We start from the raw sequence: 25,058 nt of genomic DNA, 5'->3' as shown, positions 1-25,058 counted from the left end.
TCAGGGGAGACAAGAAGGCAAATGCAACACTTACGATTTACTTGAAGCAGATGGGTAAACTGAAGATTGGATAGCTGATGAGTCTTGAAAGTCTATGACAGAAAGGAAAGCATTGATGGTCCCAACTCATTACCTTTATCTTTGGAATTTCTCTGGCATCTGCACGGTACACATCACTTTGACTTATAGATCTGACACGAACCAGCTTACTGAAACAGGGAGAGAGATGGAGAAGTTAAGTCTAGTGCTAGCCTAGCAAGATATTTACTTTAGGTATAGAATGATTTAAAAATATTGTAAAGAAAATGCCATTAATTGGCAAATCAAGCCAGTTGAGATTATTTATTTCATTACCAACTGAATCATAAATCTTTTCAACATGATTAACTAAAACCAAAAATTTCCAAACAGTTCCTAGATGAGAGTAATCAGAAGTAAATGTTAGAGAAAGGTTAACATTTTGAATGAATTGAAGGACAAAACATTTTATATGGATGTAATTTTCCCAGATTCCTTTTACAACAAATATAAGAGCAACTTACATTCATGCGTTCATATCATATTTCTATTCAAGTAACTGTTGCGTAACTCTTGGGTTACAGGAGGAAAATGTGCATATACATAGACGGACACATCATATTCTATCCTGTGGGAAAGTGAAAAATTACTCATCTTCCAACGACTTTGTGCAGTTATAAGCAGTTTCATGGCCTTTATTGCAGCAGATTTTATCTACAGCCGTTTCTATTATATTCCACCAAAACCTGCACAGCTTTGACTTTGCTATAACTCTTCATGCTCCATACATAAGATGGAAAAGATGATGACAGGTTCACCTGCTTTGGTTGATAGAAGCGGACCCTTAAAAAAACAAAAAGGGTATTTCCTGCAATGCTGAGGTCTGAAAAGTAGAAACAATTAAAATTTGGGATAATGCTTTACATTTTAGACAAAGTTGCATTTGGTAAAACTGTACTGGATGGATTGTGAATGTTTTTGTGTAAAACCTATGGAAATTAAAACCCATTTGCAGATTCCAAAGCTTTTCCCGTTGAGCCTTGCTAATTTTCATTTGTTCAGTATTTTGCATCATGAGGTACACAAAGTACTTCTCATTTAGTCAACATTTTTGAACGTTGCTTTTAATGACTCACTCATTGTCCGGGGTCATGAAAAGGTTTGCTTTCTCTCGATCCAGCTCAGTGTTATAGAACAGGAGCTTTTTACTGCTCACCACCACATACTGTAGTGAGACACCTATACTGGTGTAATACAAATGGTCACTTTAAATACACTCATAGCTGTAGCATAACATAATTATTTGGTACTGTTTTGTTGTTTACCAATATGATACAGAATAAACTGCTTTTTCATTAATATTAACACTAACAACTCAAAAACAGTCACATGTTAGATATGGGTTGAGAGACCATGTACTAGCCCTTGTTTCCATGTTTTGTTTCATACACCACGTTAATTGATATAAATCATTTCCTTTTAGACCCGATCAGGCAGAGGCTGTATATCGCCAATGCTTTAGATGCACTCTCTACAAATTTCAAAAACGTAAATAATAGGCATGCACAACAAACAAATACGATCACCAGAGGCACTAATTGAAATACTTAAGTCTTGATTTTTTACATTTTTTTTAATGTATCACCCCAAAAATTCTACACATGGGATTTTAAACATATATGAACAATCAGTAATTGTCATGAAGCGCAAGAAAAACAACAACATTGTTTCAGTTGAGTTCACATTGATCTCTCGCATGTTATAACAGATGTACTTATAAAGGCTCATTTTTAACTCAAAAAGAAGCCATAAAACCGTTTTAATACATTTACAGGACAACCATATATAGTGTGTGATGTGGTCATAGAAACAAAACAATCATATATACTATTAGCTTCACGTTATGTGCTACGATACACAGATATAGATATTTATCGTATATACAAATGTTCAAACACATGCGTAATCTTTTTACAAACGCAAAGAGAAAAAGAAAATAAAGTCTTGTCATAATTATGATTATTAAAAAGAAAAAAGGGCAGTTTAATCGTGAAGATTGTCGCATCTTTTCACTGGATGAGTCACTGTAATGGGAAGACTGTCCTGATTCTCCTTTTGTTAAAATGACCAAAAAAATAAATCCTTTTTCTCATGACGTCAGCCAGTTTTCTGTCTGTATTAGTGTTTTTTTAGGGCTTTTTGTGTTTGGTTTTTTTTTGACAGTCTTCTCTGAAAAAACATAACACACGTAGGCACCGCTTCCAGACCACCATTACTCCACACGGATGAAAATATTAGCCAGGGTTAACTGTGAAGATAGAGGAAAATACAAAAAAGAAGATGAGAAAAACCTGGTATGCTACCAACAGTATGGCAGGACTTCAAAGGCACGCCCACACAAAATCCACACATAGACTAATAAACAAGGAAGCTACCCAGTAACCACACAATGAAAGTGTAGATGCAGGGAAAAAAGCAGGCAGACACAGTTATATTTATTAGTGTGCATGTTTGCCCAAAGAAAAATAGAAGTAGAAGAAATGGTTTAATATTATAGGGAAGACGCCCATTCGTAGACATATAACAGCCGGAAAACACGTGTTGCTACTCACTTTACTTCTATTCTTTTTAAGCTAAAGAGCCTCAATTAGTGTGATTAGCAACAGTTGTGTTTACTTGCTATTTCATGTCAAAATGGCTGCTGTGAAAGGGGTTAGGCTAACTATAGCAATTAGTATAAAGGAAAGAAACAGGGACAAACAACTAGCACCCGTCTCACTTGAATATAACCTACTAATAAATATTGATCCCACAAATTATGAGAATTGCTGATTTGCACATTAACTGACATTCAAAAGAAATAATCTGAGGTTCATGTTAAGCTAAGCTAACTAGCCACTTTTTGTCATCTTAAAAGCAAGACTTAAAAGAAAAACTTTATATTATTTCATGGATTTACTCCTTCCAAACATGTCGAACCAGAATTTTCCCTAATATTTCTGATTTTTTGGTGATATTAACTGAAGCATTTTGTAACTTCGGGATTAAACAGCGAGGTGAGTTGCATTTAGCTGTAAACTTGGAAAGCACACAAAAGCATGCCTCAATACGTTAAAGCCACACATCTCATGCAGAGGTCCAGTTACCCTCTGTCCCTCCTCTTTAACTTTCTTCAGAAGAACATATCATCATCATCATCATGATTATCGTCATCATCCAATGCCCAACTCCAGTCTTTGAGGTCAAACTCAAACAGTCTGAAACATCAAGTATGAGGGGTTCAAGGAGCCTTTAGTGGTCAAAGAGCCTTTAGTGATCTATGGAGTTTGGAAAGAAAAGTGTCCGGACTTCTTTAGTTTCTTGAAGACATTTCGCCTCTCATCCGAGAAGCTTCTTCAGTTTTAAGAGCAATTGGTGGTGAGGCCCAGATTTTTAAGCCCGATTGGAAGTGTCTATCAGGACCTTCCTTAGGGACACTCTCAAAAGGGAGAGTCCTATTGGGAGAGGCGAAACGCCTTCAAGAAACTTAAAGAAGTCCAAACGCTTTTCTTTCCAAGCTCCTTAGACTATGATGACCTAGATGGCTGTGTACCTTAACAGACAGCCTTTAGTGATGCGTTAATATGCTAGACAACACATGCCACTGTAAGAAGGGGGCACCAGTGGGATGGTTAGTGGTTCACCAGGTACTTTACGCTGCTTTCTATGAAGAGTGGGTTAATAGGCACGGCAGCGATGCAGGTGGAGAGGGTCACCAAGCTATGCTACTTACTGTCTCCCAGCATGAGAGACGTTAGAAATGGTGGGGTCAGAGGTGAAGAGATCGGGGGTCAGTGGAGGATGATACGGAGCATGGGGCCAGTGCTGAAGGACAAAAGCAAGTTAGGGTGTGGCTGAAAGTTGAAACTACTAACTGCATTAATGTTCTCATAAAACAAGACAGATACAGTTAATTAGTCCCACAAAAGGTTTGATGCCATTTTCTACTCAGTTAAGTCACTGCTGATGCTCGGTGAGGTGCTGTGTGCGAGCATTAATGCTGCATCATTAATGCAGATGGGAAGGTTCAGAAGTCAGTTTAAAGCAAAATATTGTACATCAGCCAGAGCTTTGGGTTTGTTTCAACTATGCAGAAGCTAGACAATGTAGTTAAGAAACAGCGTTTAAGACCTTTACCTGCATTTACCTGCATGAAAAAAATAAGGTATTTTTCATGCTAACAAAAGCTCAGAAAAGGTTCAGACAATTGAAAGTGAGAAGAGAATAAGGCCAAGAAAGCACAAATCAAAACACAAAAGATCTCCTGATGAGCACTAGATTAGTCAAGTAAAATGACAAGCAGCATCTGCTGCATATTTATTTCATTTAAATTACAAATGCTCATATTATTTTTATTGCATAAATATTTGAACAAATTGCATTTTTATACTTCTGTTGTTAGTTTCTTAAAACATCAATGTTGGTGAAGTTTCTTAAACATGCTCAGTTTTATTATTATAATAATAAAAACTGAAAACATTTTTCCTAGATGACTGTGAAGGGGATACCCCCATACAGTATGTAAAATTAAAGCTTATAGTTAAGAATAAAGTAACATTTCCAAACTTGTTTTTGTGGGTTTCTCACCTTGGCTTCCCCGATGACGGTTGCTGCCGGGTGGATTGGATCTTTACAGCGCCTCGATGGGACATGCGAGGAGAGGACTTGGGCGAAGGTCGTGGGGATACTTGTGGAGAGGAATGGGGTATTTTTTCAGGGGAATTGCGTGCCACAGGGGGAGGACTCAGTGTCGGGTGTTTCGGGATGCGCTTAAGGAGGTGACTGACCCAGTGCTTCTGCTCCGTCTGAGAGCTGGTCAGGAGGAGTAGTTCTTTGGCCGTGGAGATGTCATAATTCACTGTTAATAAGATTTAAAAAAAAAGATTAAGAGAGAGATATTTCCTTTTTATGACCAAGATTAGATTTTGCAGCTTTTCATACATCCACTTTAGCTTTGATCTTTTTTAGACATGTAGACATGTGAGAATGAATATTGGATGCAGTAGATGGGACATTAAATGGGTTTAACCATTTAAGTTTTGTGTGATATCTGATTGCACTCTAGTGTCTTCTGCGTGTTGTGCACTCCACCCAGGCAGCCTGTGTGAGGTGGATTATATCCTGATGTGTGTGAGAACAAGAAAGAACAGCTTTGGACCCACCCACCTCCCCCACCCCAATATCAAGTCTATGATGTATACATAAATCTATTACATGATGGTGCCATTCTAATCTTGTGTTTTTGTGCGTTTTCTTTATTTTGAATCGTGACAGCAATTCATTTTAATATTTTGGGGCTGTTTGTTAACCAGGTGTTTGAACCCAGATGCATGTACTATGTACAGATTCTTGGGTAATTTTAGTGCAACCGTAAAAATCAAGTTTCCTGTTAAATCCTGAGTGAGCATGCTGACCTTTGCAGGGTATGATAACTTCTTTTTTATCCAGGTGGTCTTTATGGAACTTGGTGTGGCAGCGACGACACTCGAGCGCTGGTGGAGGCTTGAAGACGTTCCACAAAGGCCGGGTGCAGACCTCACAGTTGGATGGGAAATGGTAGAGGGTGACGATGAACTCGTGGCCCTTGTGGCTGATGTATGAGGCGCGATCACCAGAGTTTGTGGGTTCAGCTCCAGCATCCTGCTCACGCTTGCTCTCACCTTCATTGTCATATAGGATCTGGAGAGACAGAAGGCGGCAAATGCAGTTAAAACTTACAGAGGAAGTTTTGTCTTGAAGGTCCGTGAAAGCAAGAAAATAAAGAGAAGGAAACAGGGACGGTCTCAACTCATTACCTGGAAAATCCTTGGAATTTCTCTGACATCTGCACGGTACACATCAGTCTGAGTTACAGGCCGGACATGAAACAGCTTACTGAAAGAGTGAGAGAGATGCAGAAATTAAGTCTAATGCCCACCCAGTATGAGAAACCTACTTTATATAGAGTGATTCAAATTTATTAAAGAAAAGAAGACTTGAAATGCAACAACAGATCAGTTTTGGTTGTTTTTATTGTCTTGCATTATTATCAAATCCCATTGTTTACAACGGCTTTAGCTTATTCCCATGTTGCTGTTTGCCATTGCAAAGATTGATTATTCCCAGAGGATGAATCCAACACCCGGCAACATTCATCATTTTTAGTTTTACCTTAACTTCCAGACAAGGCATACAGTGGGGGAAAAAAGTATTTAGTCAGCCACCGATTGTGCAAGTTCCCCCACTTAAAATGATGACAGAGGTCAGTAATTTGCACCAGAGGTACACTTCAACTGTGAGAGACAGAATGTGAAAAAAAAAAAATCCATGAATTCACATGGTAGGATTTGTAAAGAATTTATTTGTAAATTAGGGTGGAAAATAAGTATTTGGTCACCTCAAACAAGGAAAATCTCTGGCTCTCACAGACCTGTAACGTCTTCTGTAAGAAGCTTTTCTGTCCCCCACTCGTTACCTGTATGAATGGCACCTGTTTGAACTCATCATCTGTATAAAAGACACCTGTCCACAGCCTCAAACAGTCAGACTCCAAACTCCGCCATGGCCAAGACCAAAGAGCTTTCGAAGGACACCAGGAAAAGTATTGTAGACCTGCACCAGACTGGGAAGAGTGAATCTACAATAGGCAAGCAGCTTGGTGTGAAAAAATCAACTGTGGGAGCAATCATCAGAAAATGGAAGACATACAAGACCACTGATAATCTCCCTCGATCTGGGGCTCCACGCAAGATCTCATCCCGTGGGGTCAAAATGATCATGAGAACGGTGAGCAAAGATCCCAGAACCACACGGGGGGACCTGGTGAATGACCTGCAGAGAGCTGGGACCAAAGTAACAAAGGTCACCATCAGTAACACACTACAACGGCAGGGAATCAAATCCCGCAGTGCCAGACGTGTTCCGCTGCTGAAGCCAGTGCATGTCCAGGCCCGTCTGAAGTTTGCCAGAGAGCACATGGATGATACAGCAGAGGATTGGGAGAATGTCATGTGGTCGGATGAAACCAAAGTAGAACTTTTTGGTCTAAACTCAACTCGTCGTGTTTGGAGGAAGAAGAATACTGAGTTGCATCCCAAGAACACCATACCTACTGTGAAGCATGGGGGTGGAAACATCATGCTATGGGGCTGTTTTTCTGCCAAGGGGACAGGACGACTGATCCGTGTTAAGGACAGAATGAATGGGGCCATGTATCATGAGATTTTGAGCCAAAACCTCCTTCCATCAGTGAGAACTTTGAAGATGAAACGAGGCTGGGTCTTCCAACATGACAATGATCCAAAACACACCGCCCGGGCAACAAAGGAGTGGCTCCGTAAGAAGCATTTGAAAGTCCTGGAGTGGCCTAGCCAGTCTCCAGACCTCAACCCCATAGAAAATCTGTGGCGGGAGTTGAAAGTCCGTGGTGCTCGGCGACAGCCCCAAAACATCACTGCTCTCGAGAAGATCTGCATGGAGGAATGGGCCAAAATACCAGCTACTGTGTGTGCAAACCTGGTAAAGACCTATAGTAAACGTTTGACCTCTGTTATTGCCAACAAAGGTTATGTTACAAAGTATTGAGTTGTATTTTTGTTATTGACCAAATACTTATTTTCCACCCTGATTTACAAATAAATTCTTTACAAATCCTACCATGTGGATTCATGGATTTTTTTTTTTCACATTCTGTCTCTCACAGTTGACGTGTACCTCTGGTGCAAATTACTGACCTCTGTCATCATTTTAGGTGGGGGAACTTGCACAATCGGTGGCTGACTAAATACTTTTTTGCCCCACTGTAAAGTAGGACAGTATTGAGAGATGTGTTGTAACTGTGGCATTTAACCCTCTGATAGCACAAACCTTTGAGTTTCAGTTGACTTCCACCTGCTCTGTGTAGTTTTGTGGTCTTTATTTGAGCTGATTTTTTCTATGGTCATTTCTATTATTTTCCACCAAAAATCTGCATAGCTTTGACTTTGCGGTGAGTCACCATGCTCTCTGTGGAGCATTTGATGGAAAAGATGGTGACTTAAAATGTAAAATGATTTTTTATTTTTTTAAATTTGGACAAACAAAAGAAAAAAAACATGTTCTGAGTCAAATTCAGTGTTATATTTTAGATGATCTCAGTTATTTGGGATTCAGATATTTATTTTAGTATGATATTGCAAAGCACTATTGGCTAACAATGATTGGTGCTGCTCTCCCAAAGTGTGAGATTTGACAAAGGTTACAGTTATGATGATCTAGAACTCTAGACCTGGCTTGAAAAAGGTTTTACAGCCTTAAAACATCTATAATAATCGCGGGTTATTTTTAGAACGTTAATCCCGCGATAAACGAGGGACCACTGTATTTACTAATGTGTTCCATGTTTAAAAGGTGCTTTTAATGACTCACTCAAGGTCCAGGGTCATGAAAGGGTTAGCTTGCTCTCGATCCACCTCGCTGTTATAGAACAGGATCTTCTTACTGCTCACGACCACATACTGTAAAGGAAATGGAAAACAATAAACAATATAAAAATATATGGGGAAATTATTATTATTTTTTTTTAAATGCAAGAAATATTGGTGGATTCATTACTTTTTTGTCCCAACCAAATCGCTTGGTGTTCTTGGAAGGAAGTGAGATCCAGCCCTCCAGCCTGGAGTCTAATGAGTGGAGGAAAAACAGGAAGGTGTTAACATACAAAAACACAAAAACCTTTAATTGTGCGAGTCACTTAAAAGCAAATATTGACAGTCTCATGCTTTGGTGGCACTTTCTTTAAGAAGAAAGGAAATTCTTCCTCAGTAATACAAAAGGGCAAGGCACAGGATGTCCTATTCTCTGGTTTGAGACTATTACGCGAGAACTACAAGATTTCTAAGAAACTGCAATTCCAAAACATAACAAGTGCATAGTAGAGACATAAAAAGAACGAAAGTAACTTAATTATTAGTAGAAATCCACACACAACTTCACTCTCCAAATCTTTTGTAGTGGAATAAATTTCAGCAAAGCCGTGCTGCATCAAGCTGTGTGTGTTTGCACAGCTACACACAGGGATTAGCTACAGGTTCGCGGTGTTAGGCAAGGGTTTGGAGTTATTTTATTCCAAACTCACTCAAATTAGAGAAGAAAATGAACCCCCCATCCATAATTTTATGGATAAATATTGTAAAAAGCTCTTTCAAAAAAATTTGCTTTGCTTTAGTTTCAATCCACATCCTGGCTTTGAACTGCCATGCAGGGTCACCTCTAGGTTCAGGTTCGGTTTCAGGCTCAGAGGACGGTTCATAGGTAAGGGCCAGGGGAGTTTGGCCCCGCTCCTGACGCCCATCATGCTCTTCTTCGTCCTCAGAGTCAGAGCCAAAGAGAGCGTGAGCCGAGCGAAGGTTTGGCCGAGTGTCGATGCAGACGGATTTGTGTGTGCGCTGGTAGGTGAAGGACATTGATTCTGAGGTGTGAGAGTGAGTAATGCGCACTGCACCGGACCATGAAGAGAGAAGTTAAGGTGAAATAAAAGGGATGAAAAGGAAGAGGCATAATGAGGAAAAAGAAAGGACTGGAAGAAAGGTATAAAGAAGTGCTTTCGGACCCTGAATATAAATGTTAAAGAAAATCTTTGCGATGATGACAGCAGGATGAAGGGTCTACCTGGGTATCCTTCTAAATCCAAGTCGTTGCCACTGCTGATGCTGGTGGAGTCCAGAGAGTGAATGCTGAGGGATGTGATCTGGGATCGCAGCTGCTCAATGTCGCTCTCTTTACTGTCCAGCGTCATCTGAAGATCTAGACGCATCTGGTTCTCTTCTGCCATCAGCTAAATAAACAAACAGCTTGTTAGCTGAACTCACTTTCTCACTTCTAATGCAGAATATTGGGGAAATAATTAGAAACACAGAAACGATGGATATTTTCTTCCAAGAATATAAAGTGCATATTTTTTCAGTTTGATCTACATGGAGAAATGTTTTCCCCTATACAATTTCATAGCATCTTAAATGAAGTTAAAAAAAAAAACCCAAAACATATCAAGCTGCAATTCCTTGAATGGCCACCTGAAGCTGACTTGAAAAGAGCCCATCTGCAGAATGAAAGTGCCCAACTTTCCAGCAGAAATAAAGATGATTAGAGATTAGTAGTTAAACTTCCACAGTTTTAAAATAAATACACTAATGGACACCAGTGCTACTCCTCAGCCTCCTAGTGGATGCACTTAAGATATCAATTTGAAAGTCCTACATCACCTCGTTCTTGACTTACTGTATTCACAAAGTTGGGTGTCCATGCTGCCGCCGACAATACCCATCAACACTGATTGACAGTACTGCTCACAAAGTCGCTAAATGGAGCTCTTGTCTGTGTTTGGGGCTGTCGGTAGCCTTGGAAGCATTTTAAATGCAATTAATCAGCCAAATATTTTGGTCTCCGTGTGTGTGGTTAACTGAACAAAAAAACAAAAACAAAACTGTCCAAGAAGTCTGTGATCCACCGAGTATTATTTGGGAATTTACCACTATGAATTGGCCATCCCTACCAACCCTCAAACACTTTTCATTCAAATATGGCCATTTCTGGCTTCAAAAAACCAAGATGCTGAGGGAAATAATAGAAAAATTGAGGCTTTTAAACAAAAGTAAACAAACCAATAGATAGTAATAAAGCTTCATCCATCTTCTATGCACTCTCAGCTCAGGTCCTGTAGAAAGCACTCCAAATCTCTAGCTGACACTAAATATTGAGAAATTCTAGAAAATCCCAAGTCTTTTCCCCCCCAGCATCTCTGTCTGTCCGTCTCCTTCTCTACAGTAAGAATTTTAATTGGTAATCAACATTCAGCCTCTCTCAGTATCTCACTGATTCTTTCTGGCAAATGTATCTGCTTATACGCCGTGCATTTATTTTCTGGGAGTGTGGGCGTACTGACCGCCTCCATTTCAGCCAGCTGGTTCTGGTATTTTACGATGGCGGTGCTGAATTTCTCCTTCTCTGCTTTCAGCTCCAGCTGCAGTTTCCTGTTCTCCTTCTCCTTCTTGTGCACCTCGGTGTCAGTGCCTTGGTGGCCTCCCCGCACCTTCTCCCTCCTGTTCATCACCTCAGCCAGTTTGTTCACAGCCTGAGAGAAAAAAAAATTAATCATGTAATATATACTTTTACAGAGATCTATTTATGATAAATACAAGCCTGGTAAATTCAACAGGAAAGCCTGCAGCAATATGTTATATGTTTCAGTAACTTTTACCCAGAGTTCAACACAACCAAGAGTAGCATGCAAAAAATAAAGTGTAGCAGACTTTCCAGACCTGTGCAGGCACCCAGACACACACCTGAATTTTTAGCGTTCTTTCGTTGCACAGCTGCTTATCAAAGGACTCTTTGAAATAGTTCTCTTCATCTTTTGCTTTCTGGAGTTCTATAAAAATAGCAAATCAAAACTCATACATGTTTCTTAACACAATGTTTCAGAAATTTGGTTAACAATTTACAGGACAAATACTCAGTTTTTCGATAAACACAACAGTGGCTACTTTTCTGACAATTTTACATCTTTATCTGCGTAAATAATGCCAACTTTTAACACACATTCTATAACTTGGAGGAAATGACTTCTTGATAGAAATTTGTTTTATCGGTTGCTCATTACAGAAGAGTGACGCTCACTTTGTTGCATTTCTTTCAGCTGGTTGTTGAGTTCTTCCTTCTCACTGGCCAGGTTGGCTACATCCACCGTCAGCGTACGATTGGACTCTTCCAGCTGTGAAGGTGGATAGAGCAGAGGTGAGGCGATGTTATCAGTGGATACTCTGCATAGCAGTCAGGTGACAAGAATACTTTAACTCATTTCAAAACAAAATGTACTTTGAGCTTTCCAGAATGAATAAAAGGGAACAAAGCCAAGCCAAACATTAGTGACTCTTATTGTTCTTAATAGTTTATGTGGTTGCAAAAATGATGGTCTTGAGGGTAAATTGCTACTGACATAACTAAATATTTCCCAGGGCATTAAAGATACCTTGCAGAGTTTCTAGCTACAACCAGTGGTATACAGAAGTGTCAAGATTTTCTGAGAAGGTGATAAGTTACAAAAAAATGTAGCAACAGCAGGCAGGGACTTCATCCAAACAGCTAACAAACATTTTTTGGCTCGAACAAACAAAACTTGAGCCGATCTTACCGAGCTGATGGTGGCCTCCTTATCGCTGAGCTCCTGCTGGTGCCTCATCATCATGTCGCTGATCTCTAGCTCCTTCATGATCTTTTCTTTCTCCAGATTGGAGAACTGGTCCTCAACGACAGAACGAGCCAACTTCTCAGCGTCTGCTTTGGTCAAGCTTTCTTCCAGCCGGGTTGTCAGTGACTTCCTGCAGAGGGAAAGAGAGCATGAATTACCATTATCTTATTAATTACCAGAGCTGTATAAATCCTAGAAAGACAGGAAGATCCCTGCTGTTATTACCTAAAAATCAACAGCCTGTAGTGCTACCATGCACTGATATTTCTGGGACTTTTTTGTCTCTGCTGAATTTGAAAGCATTATATGTCCACAATAATGTTTGGCTCGAGTGCATCTGGGACAGCTGCTAATCTGGTTCAGCTTCATTCAGTCTGTGAAAGGTCGTGTCCTTCTGTTTGGCTGAGATTAATTTGAACGAGGGAAATGACACTAATGTGAGAAGACTGCTATATTCTTCAAGTACAGATAAAATGAATTTTGTAGAGTTGAGATACACATATTTAACTGCCACTTTAAAAACTGCAAGTTTGAATGGTTCGTTTTTTGCTGCTTATGTCAATTTCCATACTAATCTGGTGATTAAGTGTTTACAGTGTTTTTATACTGAATGCAGAGTCGGCTTATCAAAGCACAACAGCCACAGTTACCTTTCTTCCTGGTATTCTGCCAGTTGCTGCTGCACCTCTTCGTACAGCTTATTCTTCTCATCACGCTCATCCGTCAGCTCACGGATCTGCGTCTTGTAAAGGGTCTTTGATAAAGAAATCATGTAGACCCAATCAGTTTTTAGATTACACTTACAGAGTAAACGTGTGAGGAGCTAGGGAAAGCCAATTCACTTAAATGTACAACTGAAGTGATTTGGCTGTCACTGCTGTTTGCAGATAGCATGCACAAAAAGGAAAAGAAAAGAAAGAGTTACTGTGAAACAGTGCTGTGCCTCCAGTTGGTCCTTCAGTTCCTTCAGCTGGCCATCAGCCTCCTGCTTTTCCCTGAAACAGGACCAGAAATCTGTCAGTCATTGCTGCAGGCCAACTGAACACCAGAGCCAAAGCAATGCCTTTAAATCAGAGGAAATGAATGAGACTTGCCAACAACATTAAAAAGTCACTAATACTCTTGCTATATTTGTATATGCATATTATGCTCATTAGATATCATGGGTGCAGTCCAATACTCATACTACCTACTTAGTTAGCCAGAAAAAGATTTAGTATGTTCGAGTACACTGTATTTTAAAAGTACCAAGTTGTGCAATTGCATGTGGTTGCATTCTGCATAAAGCGAGCCATCATGCTTTTCAGGGCATTTTGATGCACAATCCTCTGCAATGTAGAGGATCAAAAGTAGTATGAAGACTGTATGTGCTATTAAATACTTCCTAAGGGCAGCTGCAGTATATACTGAAATTAAAATGAACAAGTATGCAGGATATGGACATGTGTCTGACCTCCGTAGTTCCTGGTTCTGTTTCTCCAGCATCTGCTTCATGTCTAACAGTTGGTTGAGTTCCTGTTTGAGCTGTTTCTCAGAAGACTGGAGCACAGACACCTGCTGGTTTTGCATCTTCAGTTCACTCTGGCTCATACTCCGCTTGTGCATCTCCTCCTCCAGACGTGAGGTCAGGTGCAACACCTGTAAAGACACAAGCAGGGATGCAAAGCAGTGGTTAATCCTACTAGTAGCTGGTTAGACACAGAGGGTATAGCTTCAGAACAAGTGAGCACCACTTTGTACAAAATGCTTGAAAATAAAATCAAATGCTCATTACAAGAGGCCGTTGGTCACCCACCTAGCTTTCCTCATTCATCACCACAGAATGTAGATATTAAGTCTGTGATAATGTTTTTTTTGTTCAGTCAAAGCCATGACCAGGTGCAGAATATGATTTTACCCCCAAATGAATTTTTCTTCAGTGAGTAAAATCACAATGTGAAATTTCAACAGTCTAGAAAGTTTACGTCAAGCAGTGTGATGATTATTATATACATAGTATACATACTGTAACGATGATAATACCAACTGAATGCATTGCAAGGCACGATTTCTTTCCATGGCACACCTTCTTTGTTGTAGTCATGATCACTGCACACAATGGAACCAGATTTTCTCCTTCATTTGCTACTTTGTTGACTTTTATCTATTCTGTTCAGGTTTGCTTTGTTTTTCCACAGCAATGGATTAGTTTACCTAATCCATTGCTGAGTGGATTAGGTAAACACCCTAATTTACTTTAATTTTAACAAGTGTGCGAAAAAGTACTGTTGGATTTATGAAAAGTGGGAAAGAAAACTTCAGGTTTAGTAAAAGGTTTTGAGATGCTCGCTGTGACACAAGTTAGAAAAAAATGTTTAAATCCTCAAATATTAAATGATAATGATAATAAGAAGAAGAAATAAATAAATAGCATCTGGGTTAGTGCCAGGAAATGACAGTGTAAGTGATGATATCCAGAAATGATGGAAGTCGTTTCCATTTAGTATTTTATTTTATTTTTTGAGGATTTTATGGCTTATGGACTTGGAAAACTGTAAATAATGACCCAAAAGTGGTGTGGTAGTAATAGAAACCAAACAATAATATTATTAATAACAATAAGGGTTACAATGATAAGTAGTAGTAGTAGCAGCAGTATTCATTTTAAAGACTTATGATTAAAACTCCTAGAACAGCCAGGCCATTTGTTTGTATGCATGATCAGAAATACATGTAAATTTGTTCATGCTACAAAAAAAACAAAAAAAACCTTCAGATCTAAAAATATTAAAACTGATTTGTGTATGAAAGATTTGTGAGCTCGATTCATGAACAGATTTGTGCGTACACGCCGTTAGTAAATGAGAGCTGTTGTGAGGTTGTTGTTTTAGAGATTGCTAAAATGGGTAACATTGAAACTCTTAATATTTGATGTAGGATCATTTCTTCAAAACAATGTCTAAAGTTACTACTTTGTCGTTCATGTTTCATTTGGGACAAACCTCTTCAGAAAGTTTCTCCTTCTGTGCCTGAAATTCATCCAGCTTGTTCTCCGCCTGCTTGTAATCACAGTCCAGCATGGAGTAGTCCTTTTTTAGCTGCAGCAGCTTTCCCTCCACCTGCACCTTCAAGCTGCGCTCCTCCTGCAGGGTGCACTCCATCTCTGAACCGAAGGAAATCGCAAGGAAAGACATCAGCAGGACAATCTACACTGCACTCGACACTGGAGTATTGCCAGATCATTGCTGTCTTTCAGTAAACTTGCTTGTGGCATGAATTAAATGGACTAGCATGAGAGGGACAATCAGCAACAAATCTAAACATCAGTCTGTTCCGAGTTTTCTGTCAACCTGCTGGGAATGAACTAGAATTATTTGTCAGTAATGTTTAACATCAATCGACCCTTCATTTGTTTCTTCAACAGCTTTTAAAAGCAGCAGAAGTCACCTTTTCCCTTTCATGACTGGCTTTTGCTTAAGGCAATCCCTTACTTTGGTTAGGTGAGTTAAATACGGTGTAAACCATCACTTTTACATTTGAGAGTACTCTCCAATCAACATTCCCTCTTCCTCCCTCCCACTTCCTCACCTTTTAAGGCCTCGGACTTTGCCTCCTCTATGGATTGGTCGGTCTTCTTTTTATCAGCAAGCTTGGCTTTGGTGGCCTTGTGCTCTACCTCCTCCTGCTCCAGACTCTGCTGCAGGGACTTCAGCTTGAACGTAAGGTCGATCTCTTGGTTGCTCTTTTTCTAAAGGGTCAAAAATGGATATTGGAGTCGTAGTGTCTTATTTAATGAACAAAAGGAGGAATACTTCTCCCTTCAATTTGGAAATTTGTAATGAGTAATCAAAAACAACCTTCTCAAGCTCACTGAGCTTCTCCTGTAGCTCCTTTTTTTCAGTCTGGACCTTGGAAAGAGATGACTTCACTTCTTTCACCTCTTCTTCCAGCCCTGAGATGCGTCCTGTAATGGAGCAATGGGAATTGTTTAAAAGAATGAATAACATTTATTACATGTATTCTTTTTATTTGTCAAGATGCTACCATAATGAGGCTCTATACGATGTGACAGTGTTGAGCCAAACGTGTCGTAAATTAAAAACTGTGCCTGAACTGTTCAGCTTCAGACATTACATAATATCCCAGCCCACATACATCTTTAAATATGCAGAAAACATTGCACTCAGTGTTTCTTTTCCCTGACTCCACCCACACAGAGATTCTGACATGGGGTGGGGGGGATCATCAGGCATCACAACAAACAGGTAACACTGTGGTCTACGTACATCCCCTCTGACCTCAGCCAGTGGCCTCTCTGCCAGGAGTGAGCATGCTTAAGTTTCCACAAAAGGTTCTGGCTTGGGTTTTCCTTTGGCTTTTACGGCCACTTGCTTCACTCTCAGGCTTTTGAGCAGATGTTTCCACCTATGATCAGACATTTCCCAGTGCCCGATCCAGAAAAGTGATTCACATCTAATGTTGAGCCTTCAACTCCAACTTGCATAACATCTTTTTTTCCTGCTGTTTACTGCAGCCACTTTTAGGGAGTATAAAGATCACACTGATTACCTGTGGTTAGGGTGAGTAAATCAGTATTTCACTGCAGAGGTATTCATTCGATGACCTTTAACTATCTGACAAAACAAATCAAAGCTTGATGATGAGGTAACTGCTGAAAAAAAGATTAACTATAGCTTAACATAATTTTACTTCTGAACATTGCTAATGAAGGCTGTAGTTTACCTACAACTGGCTACCAACAAGAGAGTCCAAACAGAACTCACATAACCTTTAAATCTGTTTACGACTATGTTAATACCTCTTGCTGTCAGAGTGTAATAGAGAGCCACGTCTCACCCTGTAGGTCATTAATAGTTTCTGTCCCCATGTTGCGGCCTCTCCTCTCCTCCTCCAGTTCGGCCTGCAGCCCCCTCAGCTGCTTCTCCAGCTCCATCTTGCTGTTTTCAAGCTGGCTGCACTTTTCCTGCATCTCCCCGAGGCTAACCTCCAGGCTCTGGGCTTGTTTCTGCACCTCCGCCTGACTCTTCTTTAACCGCGCTACAGCCTCTTGCTCAGCCTGAAGCACAGCATTGACGTCCTCAAGCTACGGATATTAAGGGAAGGAAAATAAATAACGAGAAGATGAAATTGTTTTTATGCTGAAGGCATTCAGAATTAGGGATTACCAATTTGGTATGTTTTTATTAACATGAATAAAAACACATATTAAACACAGAAAAAAAAAAGTGCAGGGATACGGAAAATTGAAAATAAGAGAAAGACAACACCATGTTAGGTGACTTTAAAAAGCTTCCCTCACTTGTTTTTGCAGCTGGATGTTCTTCTCATTTGAGATGTGTGAATTCTGGTTCTTCTTCCTCAGATCCTCTAGCTGGTCCCTCAGGTTGTTCACTGATGAGTAAAAACAAAGTCATTTTTAGTTAGTGTAGTATAAAAAATTTCATCCATCCATACGATATTATAATACTGTCAATCCACAACTATGAATATTTCTGAGCCTGACATATAAATACACAATTTGACTTGCCTGAGTCGAATATAAAATCAAATGACAACCAAAATTATGGAAAGATATTTCACAAGTTATACATCTGATGTTTAGATTTGGTGCTGTGCAATAATCTTGAGCAACTCCTTAGATTTTAGTAGGAAAATGGGTGCAACATGTACAGTTTGTACACTTCTAACAAGCTTGAAAGTCAGTGCTCGGCGTGACGACTTTTATTCTTCAAAGCAGCCTGAACTCCCTTAGACAAACTTTCTTATAGTTTAAGTAGTCTTCAGGAATATTTCTCAAGACTTATGAAGGATGTTAGAAATTCTTCTGTGGATGTTGGCTGCCTTTCGTTGCTGTGATGCATCACGTTTTTGGTTAAAAGCTCTTTGCTTTGCACTTTGTTTGTGCAGAAATATTATTTTATTCATTTTATATTTGGAATTTTTCATAGATTTAACTAAAGAAACGAAAAACATATGCGTTTTGGATTTTGTGGCTGCTCGTAACAAAGTGGCAACTTAAGATTGTGAATCATCAGGCTTAAAGAACCAGTGTTACGTAGCTTAAACGAAAAAACAAAGCAAAATGAACAAATGGTCGGGTACAAGGACTGGACTGAAGACGAGCAAAAAAAAAAAGAACAAAAAAAAGAAGAAGAAACGACAAAAAAAAACAAACTTCAAAACTTCTGTAGTACTGCTCAAAATCACTTTAAATAAAATAAGAAGTCCTCCTTTGAAGCTCCTTTTAAGCAAAATGTAAAGAAATGAAGGACAGCTGAAGACTTTTGCACAGCACTCTACATTTGTTCATAGGTGCTCACACTCGTTCTCCAGGCTGCGTTTCCTGTCAGTTTCGATCTCCACCTTGCGCAGATTCTCAGCACTCTGGTGCTGCAGCAGAGCTCTCTCTCTCTCCAGCTGCCTCAGTGAGGCCTCGACTTTCTGCCTGCTGTTCATCTGATGAGAGAGGAATTCGCACACAGTACGAGTGGAAACAAACTCTGACCTTCTTTATCCCATCAGGTACATGGTTGAAATGCACCCGCTCTTACCTCCTTGTCTAATTCTTTGGCGAGTTTGTCTAAACGGTTGGTAGCATTTCTGGGTGGTGGAAAAAAAGATTAAAATTTTTCACAATTAGTTAAAAATTGTCTTTTCAAAAATGTATTTATACATTGAAATTCTTCTTGCTTTTTTTTTTTTTTTCTCTGCCGCTTTTGGATTTCCTTTAACGTCTCCTAATATTGGGATTTCTAAAAGCAGCTTTGAGGATGGGATGTCACTTCCTGTTTTACAAAACACTTCTATATATCTGGAAGGAAGTGACACACCATATAAAAAAACTCTTCAGGGAAACCAGTTATCCTTTGGTGATGTCTAATTTAAAAACCTTTTAACCAAGACATTTAATAAGCTGACTGAACGCTGATTAACATATAGCTAATTTTTGCTATATAACTTTGCACTGTCCACTTTTTGCTGTAACAAAACAAATTGCCAACGTGTGGGACTAATAAAGGTTATCTTATCTTATCAAACAGGATCATATGTTTTATCTTACCTGCACTTTTGCTCCAGCTCATCTTTGGCCTGCATCTCATTGTCGAGCTTCTCTTCCAGTTGGGAAACCTTTTTCTGCAGCTGCTCAAATTGACAGATGAGTAAATACAAAAATAGCATTATTTGATTTTCATTTTCACCTCTCCCCCCCAAACAAACAAAACAGAAAACTACCTCTTTCTTATTGTCTGAACAATTCTCCTTGTCCTCTGAGATTTCCTCACAGTCCTCTGAATCTTTTGCAGAACTGCTTTTACTTCCCTTTAGCAGCCTGAGAACGAGAGATGGACGGTCAATAACCATGAATGCTTGTAACTGAGTCAACGTCAGGTGGATTTCCAACTCTGACAGCATCACACACCATCATCAGGTCCACATTTCTACAAGCACGAGATACATTTTGTCCCAACCAGATCCATTAAAAGACATTTTTTGTCCAGTGTTACGTGACATTAGAGAGCTTAGAAAGCACTTACAGTGATCCCTATAAGCCTAATCCTGAAACCATACACAGTGGAAAAAGCAATAAAGTGTTGAGATCTTTTTGGTGTCTTGGCAGAAATCTTCCAACCCACGCACTTTTTGCCAACTGTTAACCATCTCGGTGGGCTTGTAGTGGTGGGAATTATTGAGTGACTTGGCCACAGGGGCTGAATAACAACTTAACTATGTAAAGCCTTTTTATGACACCAGTTTTTGCAGAGTGAATTTTTAAAATAAAAATACCTGTGCTTAACAACACAGACAAATTAAGGGTGATTTTAGAAAAGGTACACACTAATACGCAATTAGACTGAAGGTACGAGTACGCACTCACATACAACGCATTCACCTTTTACATGAGAAAAAAAAAATCAAGATCGGAAGGAGACACATGCTAGAGTACTCTTAGTGTCGGCCGTGAGGTTGGATAACTGGTTTTGTCAGAAAGGGCATCCAGCATAAAATCTTTGCTAAATTAAACAAGCAGATTCATCCGCTGTTGTAACCTTTCTGGAAATATGTAAGAATTATAATTAGCCTGATCATTTTATACTACTTACAAATAGCTTTCAATTAAGTCTACAGCATTACTGCTCAAACCTTTTCAGCTCCCCTCGGTTAAATGTAACCAGAGATGGGCAGTAATGTGCTATCCAATTCCTTTTTTCAAGTAAAGATTAAAGTAAGGGATTGTTATTGCAAAAAAGTAATTCGATTACTGCTACTTTCCCGTAAGCACGCTGCGTTACTGCGTTACTAAACCGTGATTTTGTTTGTGAGAGTGTCTCATGACGTATGAACGTGCGACGTCTGTGGCAGCAACAGACGTGTGTAGATAAACAATGGATAATATGGAGTGCGGGAGAGAGTACGAAAGCTTGGAAGTACTGACATTACTTTGAGTTTTAATCTGTACAAAGTGACAAAAACATTAGAGTACGCTGTACACTCTGCGTGGGAAGAAAACTTTTTTCCACAGAGAAAAATTAAACTTTAAATCTGAGCAGGCACCTAGCAAGCCGCCACGGGAATGTGAAATTCACAGGGAAACCCCCGGATCCCCCCACTGACATGACCGCTGCGACACCGGACAAACCTCCACCGGCCCCACTCCTGCTAAACAGGTGACAATAGATTAAATCTTTGACTTTATTTGTCTTTTGCCGTGTTTTACTATTTGAAAGAGCGAGTGTGAACACATATGCAGGAATATGTAGAAAATAGGTTTAAATGTTCAACAAATTTCTTCAGATTTAATTTTTTCTTGATGCAATGTGCATAAAGTTAAAAGATTTAAACTAATAAAACAATTTTTAATAAGGGACTTTTTCATTTGATTCAATTTATATGATGGATTATGCAGAAAAAATAAAATTGGGCTGAAAGGTCTGCTTTATAATGTTTTCAGGTTGTGTATCATGCTAAGTAATAAAGTAACTAATTACTTTTAAAAACACGTAATCAGTAAAGTAATAGGATTACTTTCTTGGAAAAGTAATCAGTAATTAATAACTACTATTTTCAAGTAACTTGACCAACACTGATTGTAACACATGAGCCATTTAATTGAGCTGTTTTACTGCAGAAGCAGCTCCTGTGGTATTTGGGAATAGCTGCACTGTTGTGTAGCCAGATGGAAGCGACGTTGGTCAAGAAAATGACTGGTGATAAGGGGCACCGGCTGGTTAACCACAGAACAAATTTCAAGGCTCAGTCTCCCACGCACATGACTGGCTCAGCTGTTGTTAACGCTACGAAAAATGATCACTAATGATGTTGCAAAGAGAGAGAATGATATCTTATTCTGGTGGAGAACGCGTTCAGCATACCTGCTGTCTGGGTTTATTTTGAAAATGTGCATGTGAGCATAGATGACTCATGTACAGAAGACCAAATGTACCTACGGGTACAGAAAAGGTAACCTGAAGCTCATCTAACTGACTAGGTCCAGAAGCGTGGATGAGCAGCTGTGATAAAGACAGGTTTGTTTCTTTATCTTTTGAAGTTGAGTTATTTTGTGAAGTTTCTATTTTGTTTTTGATTCTTTGCTTATTGAGACTTGACTTTGTGTGATTATGGCAGATCTTTAAAGGGTATAAATTAATCTATTGAAACGGATTGTGAGCACAGCGTTTCATGTATGACGATTAGAAAACTGTGGGCGTTTTTGATCTTCACAACCAACTTGCCTTAGCCATTTATAAAGTGAATTTTATCCAGATAATATGTCTTGAACAATAAACGCTTCCATTTTTAACACAATAGCTTTGTTTGGGTGATTGCTGCCTTAACGGCGGTTGAACCTGCAAGTGTTGTTTCATTCTATTTTTTGCTGAACAAAAACAGGGTTTACAAAGCAGGATTCATCACAGGCGACAAGGGCAGTTAAAGAGGCTGTCAGAACAAGGCAGCAGTGTGGAGTTTTAACAGGCCTGCAGTGTCTGACTGGTGAGGCATGGGCGTGAAGCTGTCTTTTTCTCTCATATTTTAAGCACAGTGTTGTTCTAAAAGCCCGTTGCAAAATATCTACACACGTTGAGCTTTGTAGCACAAAAATCTCAATTTATAAAAAAGAAAAGAAAGGAAAACTAAAAGGAACGCAAACATGAACATATCAAATACTTAAGAACAAAAGCAGAGTTAAAGTAAAATAAAAATATGAGATTCAAACACTTACTGATCCTCCTTGAAGTAGGTGAAACCAATAAATGGTAGCTGGTTGCCAACAAAGGCTTTGGGTGGAGGAAAGGTCTCAACATCTCCTTTCTCAACCTCTATGTCATCGAAGTTACTGGTGTCTATGTCACCTTTCAGCTCTGGCACAACTGGGGCCACAGCTGGAAGACAGGAAGAGAGGGAAAGAGTCATGAAGCGAAAAAGGGGAACGAAGGAGTTGCAAACCAGGAGGGTTAAAGCAAAGAGAAAACTGCTGTTTTACATAAAATCAGACTGAAAACAATCCTGTGCTTGGGGATTTAAAATTAAAATACATCAAAGACATTTGAGTACAATTTTTTTTTTCAGCAATTTGAATAAATGCATGTCCATTTTGGCTTTGGTTACTTTAGGAGTCTGCAGGTTGGCGTGAGCCTGACACCACTCCTTTTCCCGTACAGTGCTTGCTTTGTGCCCCATACACAGCACCTTTCACAAGCCATGCCAAGAGAGAAGGTTCCTTTTGCGCTCTCTTTTCACAAGACTGACTCTAAAAGTCTGCAGACAAAAATGTGTTAAAGGGCCAATCAGATAAAACTAAGCAAGCCCTCGAGCCTAAAAATAGATCCTAATTAGAAAAAAAAAAAAAGCAGCGATTTTGGATGAAGTTCTTCAGACCAGCGCAGTTCTGGCTCTGAGTAAAGAGCTTATTACTGCGGGTCAAGACAGCCCCCAGTGTGACAAATGTGACTCAAAGATGGTGCAGAAAACACAGAGAGAAATCAAGCGCAGGGATGAAACAAATGAGGGGGAAATAAAAAGAAGAGATAGGAAAAAAAAAAAGCCAAAATGTGGTGAGACAGAAAGAGACTCAGGGCGCTCAATGGAGGCCCTTGTGGCATAACTTCCCAGAATGCTCTCTGATAGCGGGTGACTAATGACAGGCAGCCACGGCCACAGAGAGAGTGAGAGAGCGGGAGCAACCCTCCAAACTGGGACGCCCCTCTCATTAGACCGGTCCACACAGGCCGCACAGCCTGCCCCACCCGCCGCTAAGGGGGGTGCTGCCTCCAGTCGCATCCATCCATCCATTCATTCATTCATCCTGCCAAGCATCCATCCAACGACCCGTGGTGCTGGTTTCGTTGCCTTCAACCCTGTGCTTAATAAACATGAAGACAACTCAAACGATAAAGCGCCGAAATCAGGGCCCAGACGCTGCGGGAAGTAATATCACCCTTAGACACAAAGGGCCGAGAGGGATGTGCAGCTCAGCGGGACTTCACAATGGAAGCAAGGTCGTGTTTGGAGTGGTTGCATGAGCGTGCACATGCAAACATGAAGAGAGGCGAGCAGCAGAGCAATGGTTTCGTGTTCCAGATTGCCAGGCTGTGATCAGAAGTTCTGCCTTAATCGGAGCCAGGTGAGGCTGAGACAGGGCGAGGCAACGAAAAAGAGTCTGAATGTACTTACGTACAGACACAGAGGTCCAGCTCATACTTCTAATATATCCCTTTCTTATTTTTTTCTCCTTCTTGTTTCTTTTGTCCTTCCTGATACAAACAGTCTAAACCTAAATTTAAAAAAAAGAAAAGAAAAAATATACTAAAGTACAAACATTGGTACTGATTTAACAATTATAGTATTAAATAGCTAAGATTTTTTCTCTTTATTCTTTTCCTAATACACCTGTGAGTAAATAATTCTGTTATATTATCTATCTATCTATCTATCTATCTATCTATCACCTTAAGCTACAACATAGTGTTCCTTTTATCCAGTCACATGTGGTGCAGGACTTCAATATGTTCAGTACACTCACCAATTTATGATTTTAGACTGGTACCCATACGTAGCTGATTATTCTGCATAATTTTCTCTCCTGCTCTGCAAAGCACCCTGTCATATACTGTCAGATATGAATGGCGAGCATATGGAGAGCATGTGTACCATACAAGTAGGCTTAATGACTCAGGAGCTGGAAATAAAATTCGAACTCAGACTGAAGCAAAACAGAACTGCAGAGGAATGGGCTGGAGATGATAAGAGAAGCAAAACAATGGGAACGGCAACAAACCGTGAAAAAGAAAAACATTTGCACATTACCAGAAATGGAAATGTATGATGCTCCTGCATTGTGGCATAATATAGAGAGAAGTTTTAAAGACAAGTATATGGATACACTTACTGTCACGGATGTTGTCAAAGGTCCACTGGTTGTTCTTAAAGAAGGGGTGACATTTTATCTCGTCCACTCCGGTGCGGCCCAGACGAACCTTCCTGCACACAGCGACAGGAACAAGCAGTCAGACGGTGAGCAGGTTTGCCTAAGTGTGACACAGTGCAACGCAGTACAGCACACCCCTTTCCTCCTCTCCACCCACCATCACAAACATGTCATCCCAAACACATGGAACTTAGCGGCGTGACCACTCTGCACTGACCACACTGACCAGCATGGAGAGCCACCAGACCGCTGTTGGACAATGGATACGCCTGAAAACCTCTTCAGTCCAAGTTCCAAGCAGTAAAGACAGGACGACTGGATACCAGGCAGGAACATCAACAATTCTGACTCAAGAACTCCTAGATCTTCCCT

At 39.9% G+C, this 25,058-nt stretch overlaps 1 protein-coding gene across 5 annotated transcripts in view; it reads right to left on the bottom strand.

The window, feature by feature from the left end:
* LOC309689403 (rho-associated protein kinase 2-like) overlaps nucleotides 1-25,058 on the bottom strand; it is a 39,421-nt gene that overhangs the window by 3,131 nt on the left and 11,232 nt on the right. Inside the window, exons 8-34 of one of the 5 annotated variants that reach the window (XR_014271354.1) lie at nucleotides 24,648-24,739; nucleotides 22,482-22,641; nucleotides 19,496-19,592; nucleotides 19,323-19,402; nucleotides 18,814-18,862; nucleotides 18,583-18,718; nucleotides 17,562-17,653; nucleotides 17,099-17,345; nucleotides 16,099-16,205; nucleotides 15,830-15,989; nucleotides 15,244-15,404; nucleotides 13,716-13,900; nucleotides 13,188-13,257; nucleotides 12,913-13,016; nucleotides 12,206-12,392; nucleotides 11,692-11,785; nucleotides 11,358-11,443; nucleotides 10,958-11,146; nucleotides 9,685-9,850; nucleotides 9,284-9,511; nucleotides 8,629-8,696; nucleotides 8,443-8,531; nucleotides 5,853-5,931; nucleotides 5,472-5,736; nucleotides 4,645-4,915; nucleotides 3,791-3,882; nucleotides 1,633-2,326 (exon numbers count right to left, since the gene is read on the bottom strand). Coding sequence is in view for 4 of the 5 variants with exons in the window: in XM_082505796.1 (XP_082361922.1) it covers nucleotides 3,191-3,275; nucleotides 4,645-4,915; nucleotides 5,472-5,736; nucleotides 5,853-5,931; nucleotides 8,443-8,531; nucleotides 8,629-8,696; nucleotides 9,284-9,511; nucleotides 9,685-9,850; nucleotides 10,958-11,146; nucleotides 11,358-11,443; nucleotides 11,692-11,785; nucleotides 12,206-12,392; nucleotides 12,913-13,016; nucleotides 13,188-13,257; nucleotides 13,716-13,900; nucleotides 15,244-15,404; nucleotides 15,830-15,989; nucleotides 16,099-16,205; nucleotides 17,099-17,345; nucleotides 17,562-17,653; nucleotides 18,583-18,718; nucleotides 18,814-18,862; nucleotides 19,323-19,402; nucleotides 19,496-19,592; nucleotides 22,482-22,641; nucleotides 24,648-24,739 (3,547 nt within the window). In the remaining variant the exon portion in view is untranslated. Of the gene's footprint in view, nucleotides 1-133; nucleotides 210-1,632; nucleotides 2,327-3,164; nucleotides 3,276-3,790; nucleotides 3,883-4,644; nucleotides 4,916-5,471; nucleotides 5,737-5,852; nucleotides 5,932-8,442; nucleotides 8,532-8,628; nucleotides 8,697-9,283; nucleotides 9,512-9,684; nucleotides 9,851-10,957; nucleotides 11,147-11,357; nucleotides 11,444-11,691; nucleotides 11,786-12,205; nucleotides 12,393-12,912; nucleotides 13,017-13,187; nucleotides 13,258-13,715; nucleotides 13,901-15,243; nucleotides 15,405-15,829; nucleotides 15,990-16,098; nucleotides 16,206-17,098; nucleotides 17,346-17,561; nucleotides 17,654-18,582; nucleotides 18,719-18,813; nucleotides 18,863-19,322; nucleotides 19,403-19,495; nucleotides 19,593-22,481; nucleotides 22,642-24,647; nucleotides 24,740-25,058 lie in introns of those variants that run through there. The other 4 variants (XM_082505796.1, XM_082505794.1, XM_082505797.1 and 1 more) reach the window with 4 other exon arrangements.

Source organism: Aulonocara stuartgranti (genome assembly GCF_965226115.1).
Source record: "Aulonocara stuartgranti genome assembly, chromosome: 15".
In the NCBI taxonomy this organism is placed as follows: domain Eukaryota; kingdom Metazoa; phylum Chordata; class Actinopteri; order Cichliformes; family Cichlidae; genus Aulonocara; species Aulonocara stuartgranti.
This window is presented reverse-complemented; position numbering and strand designations above follow the sequence as displayed.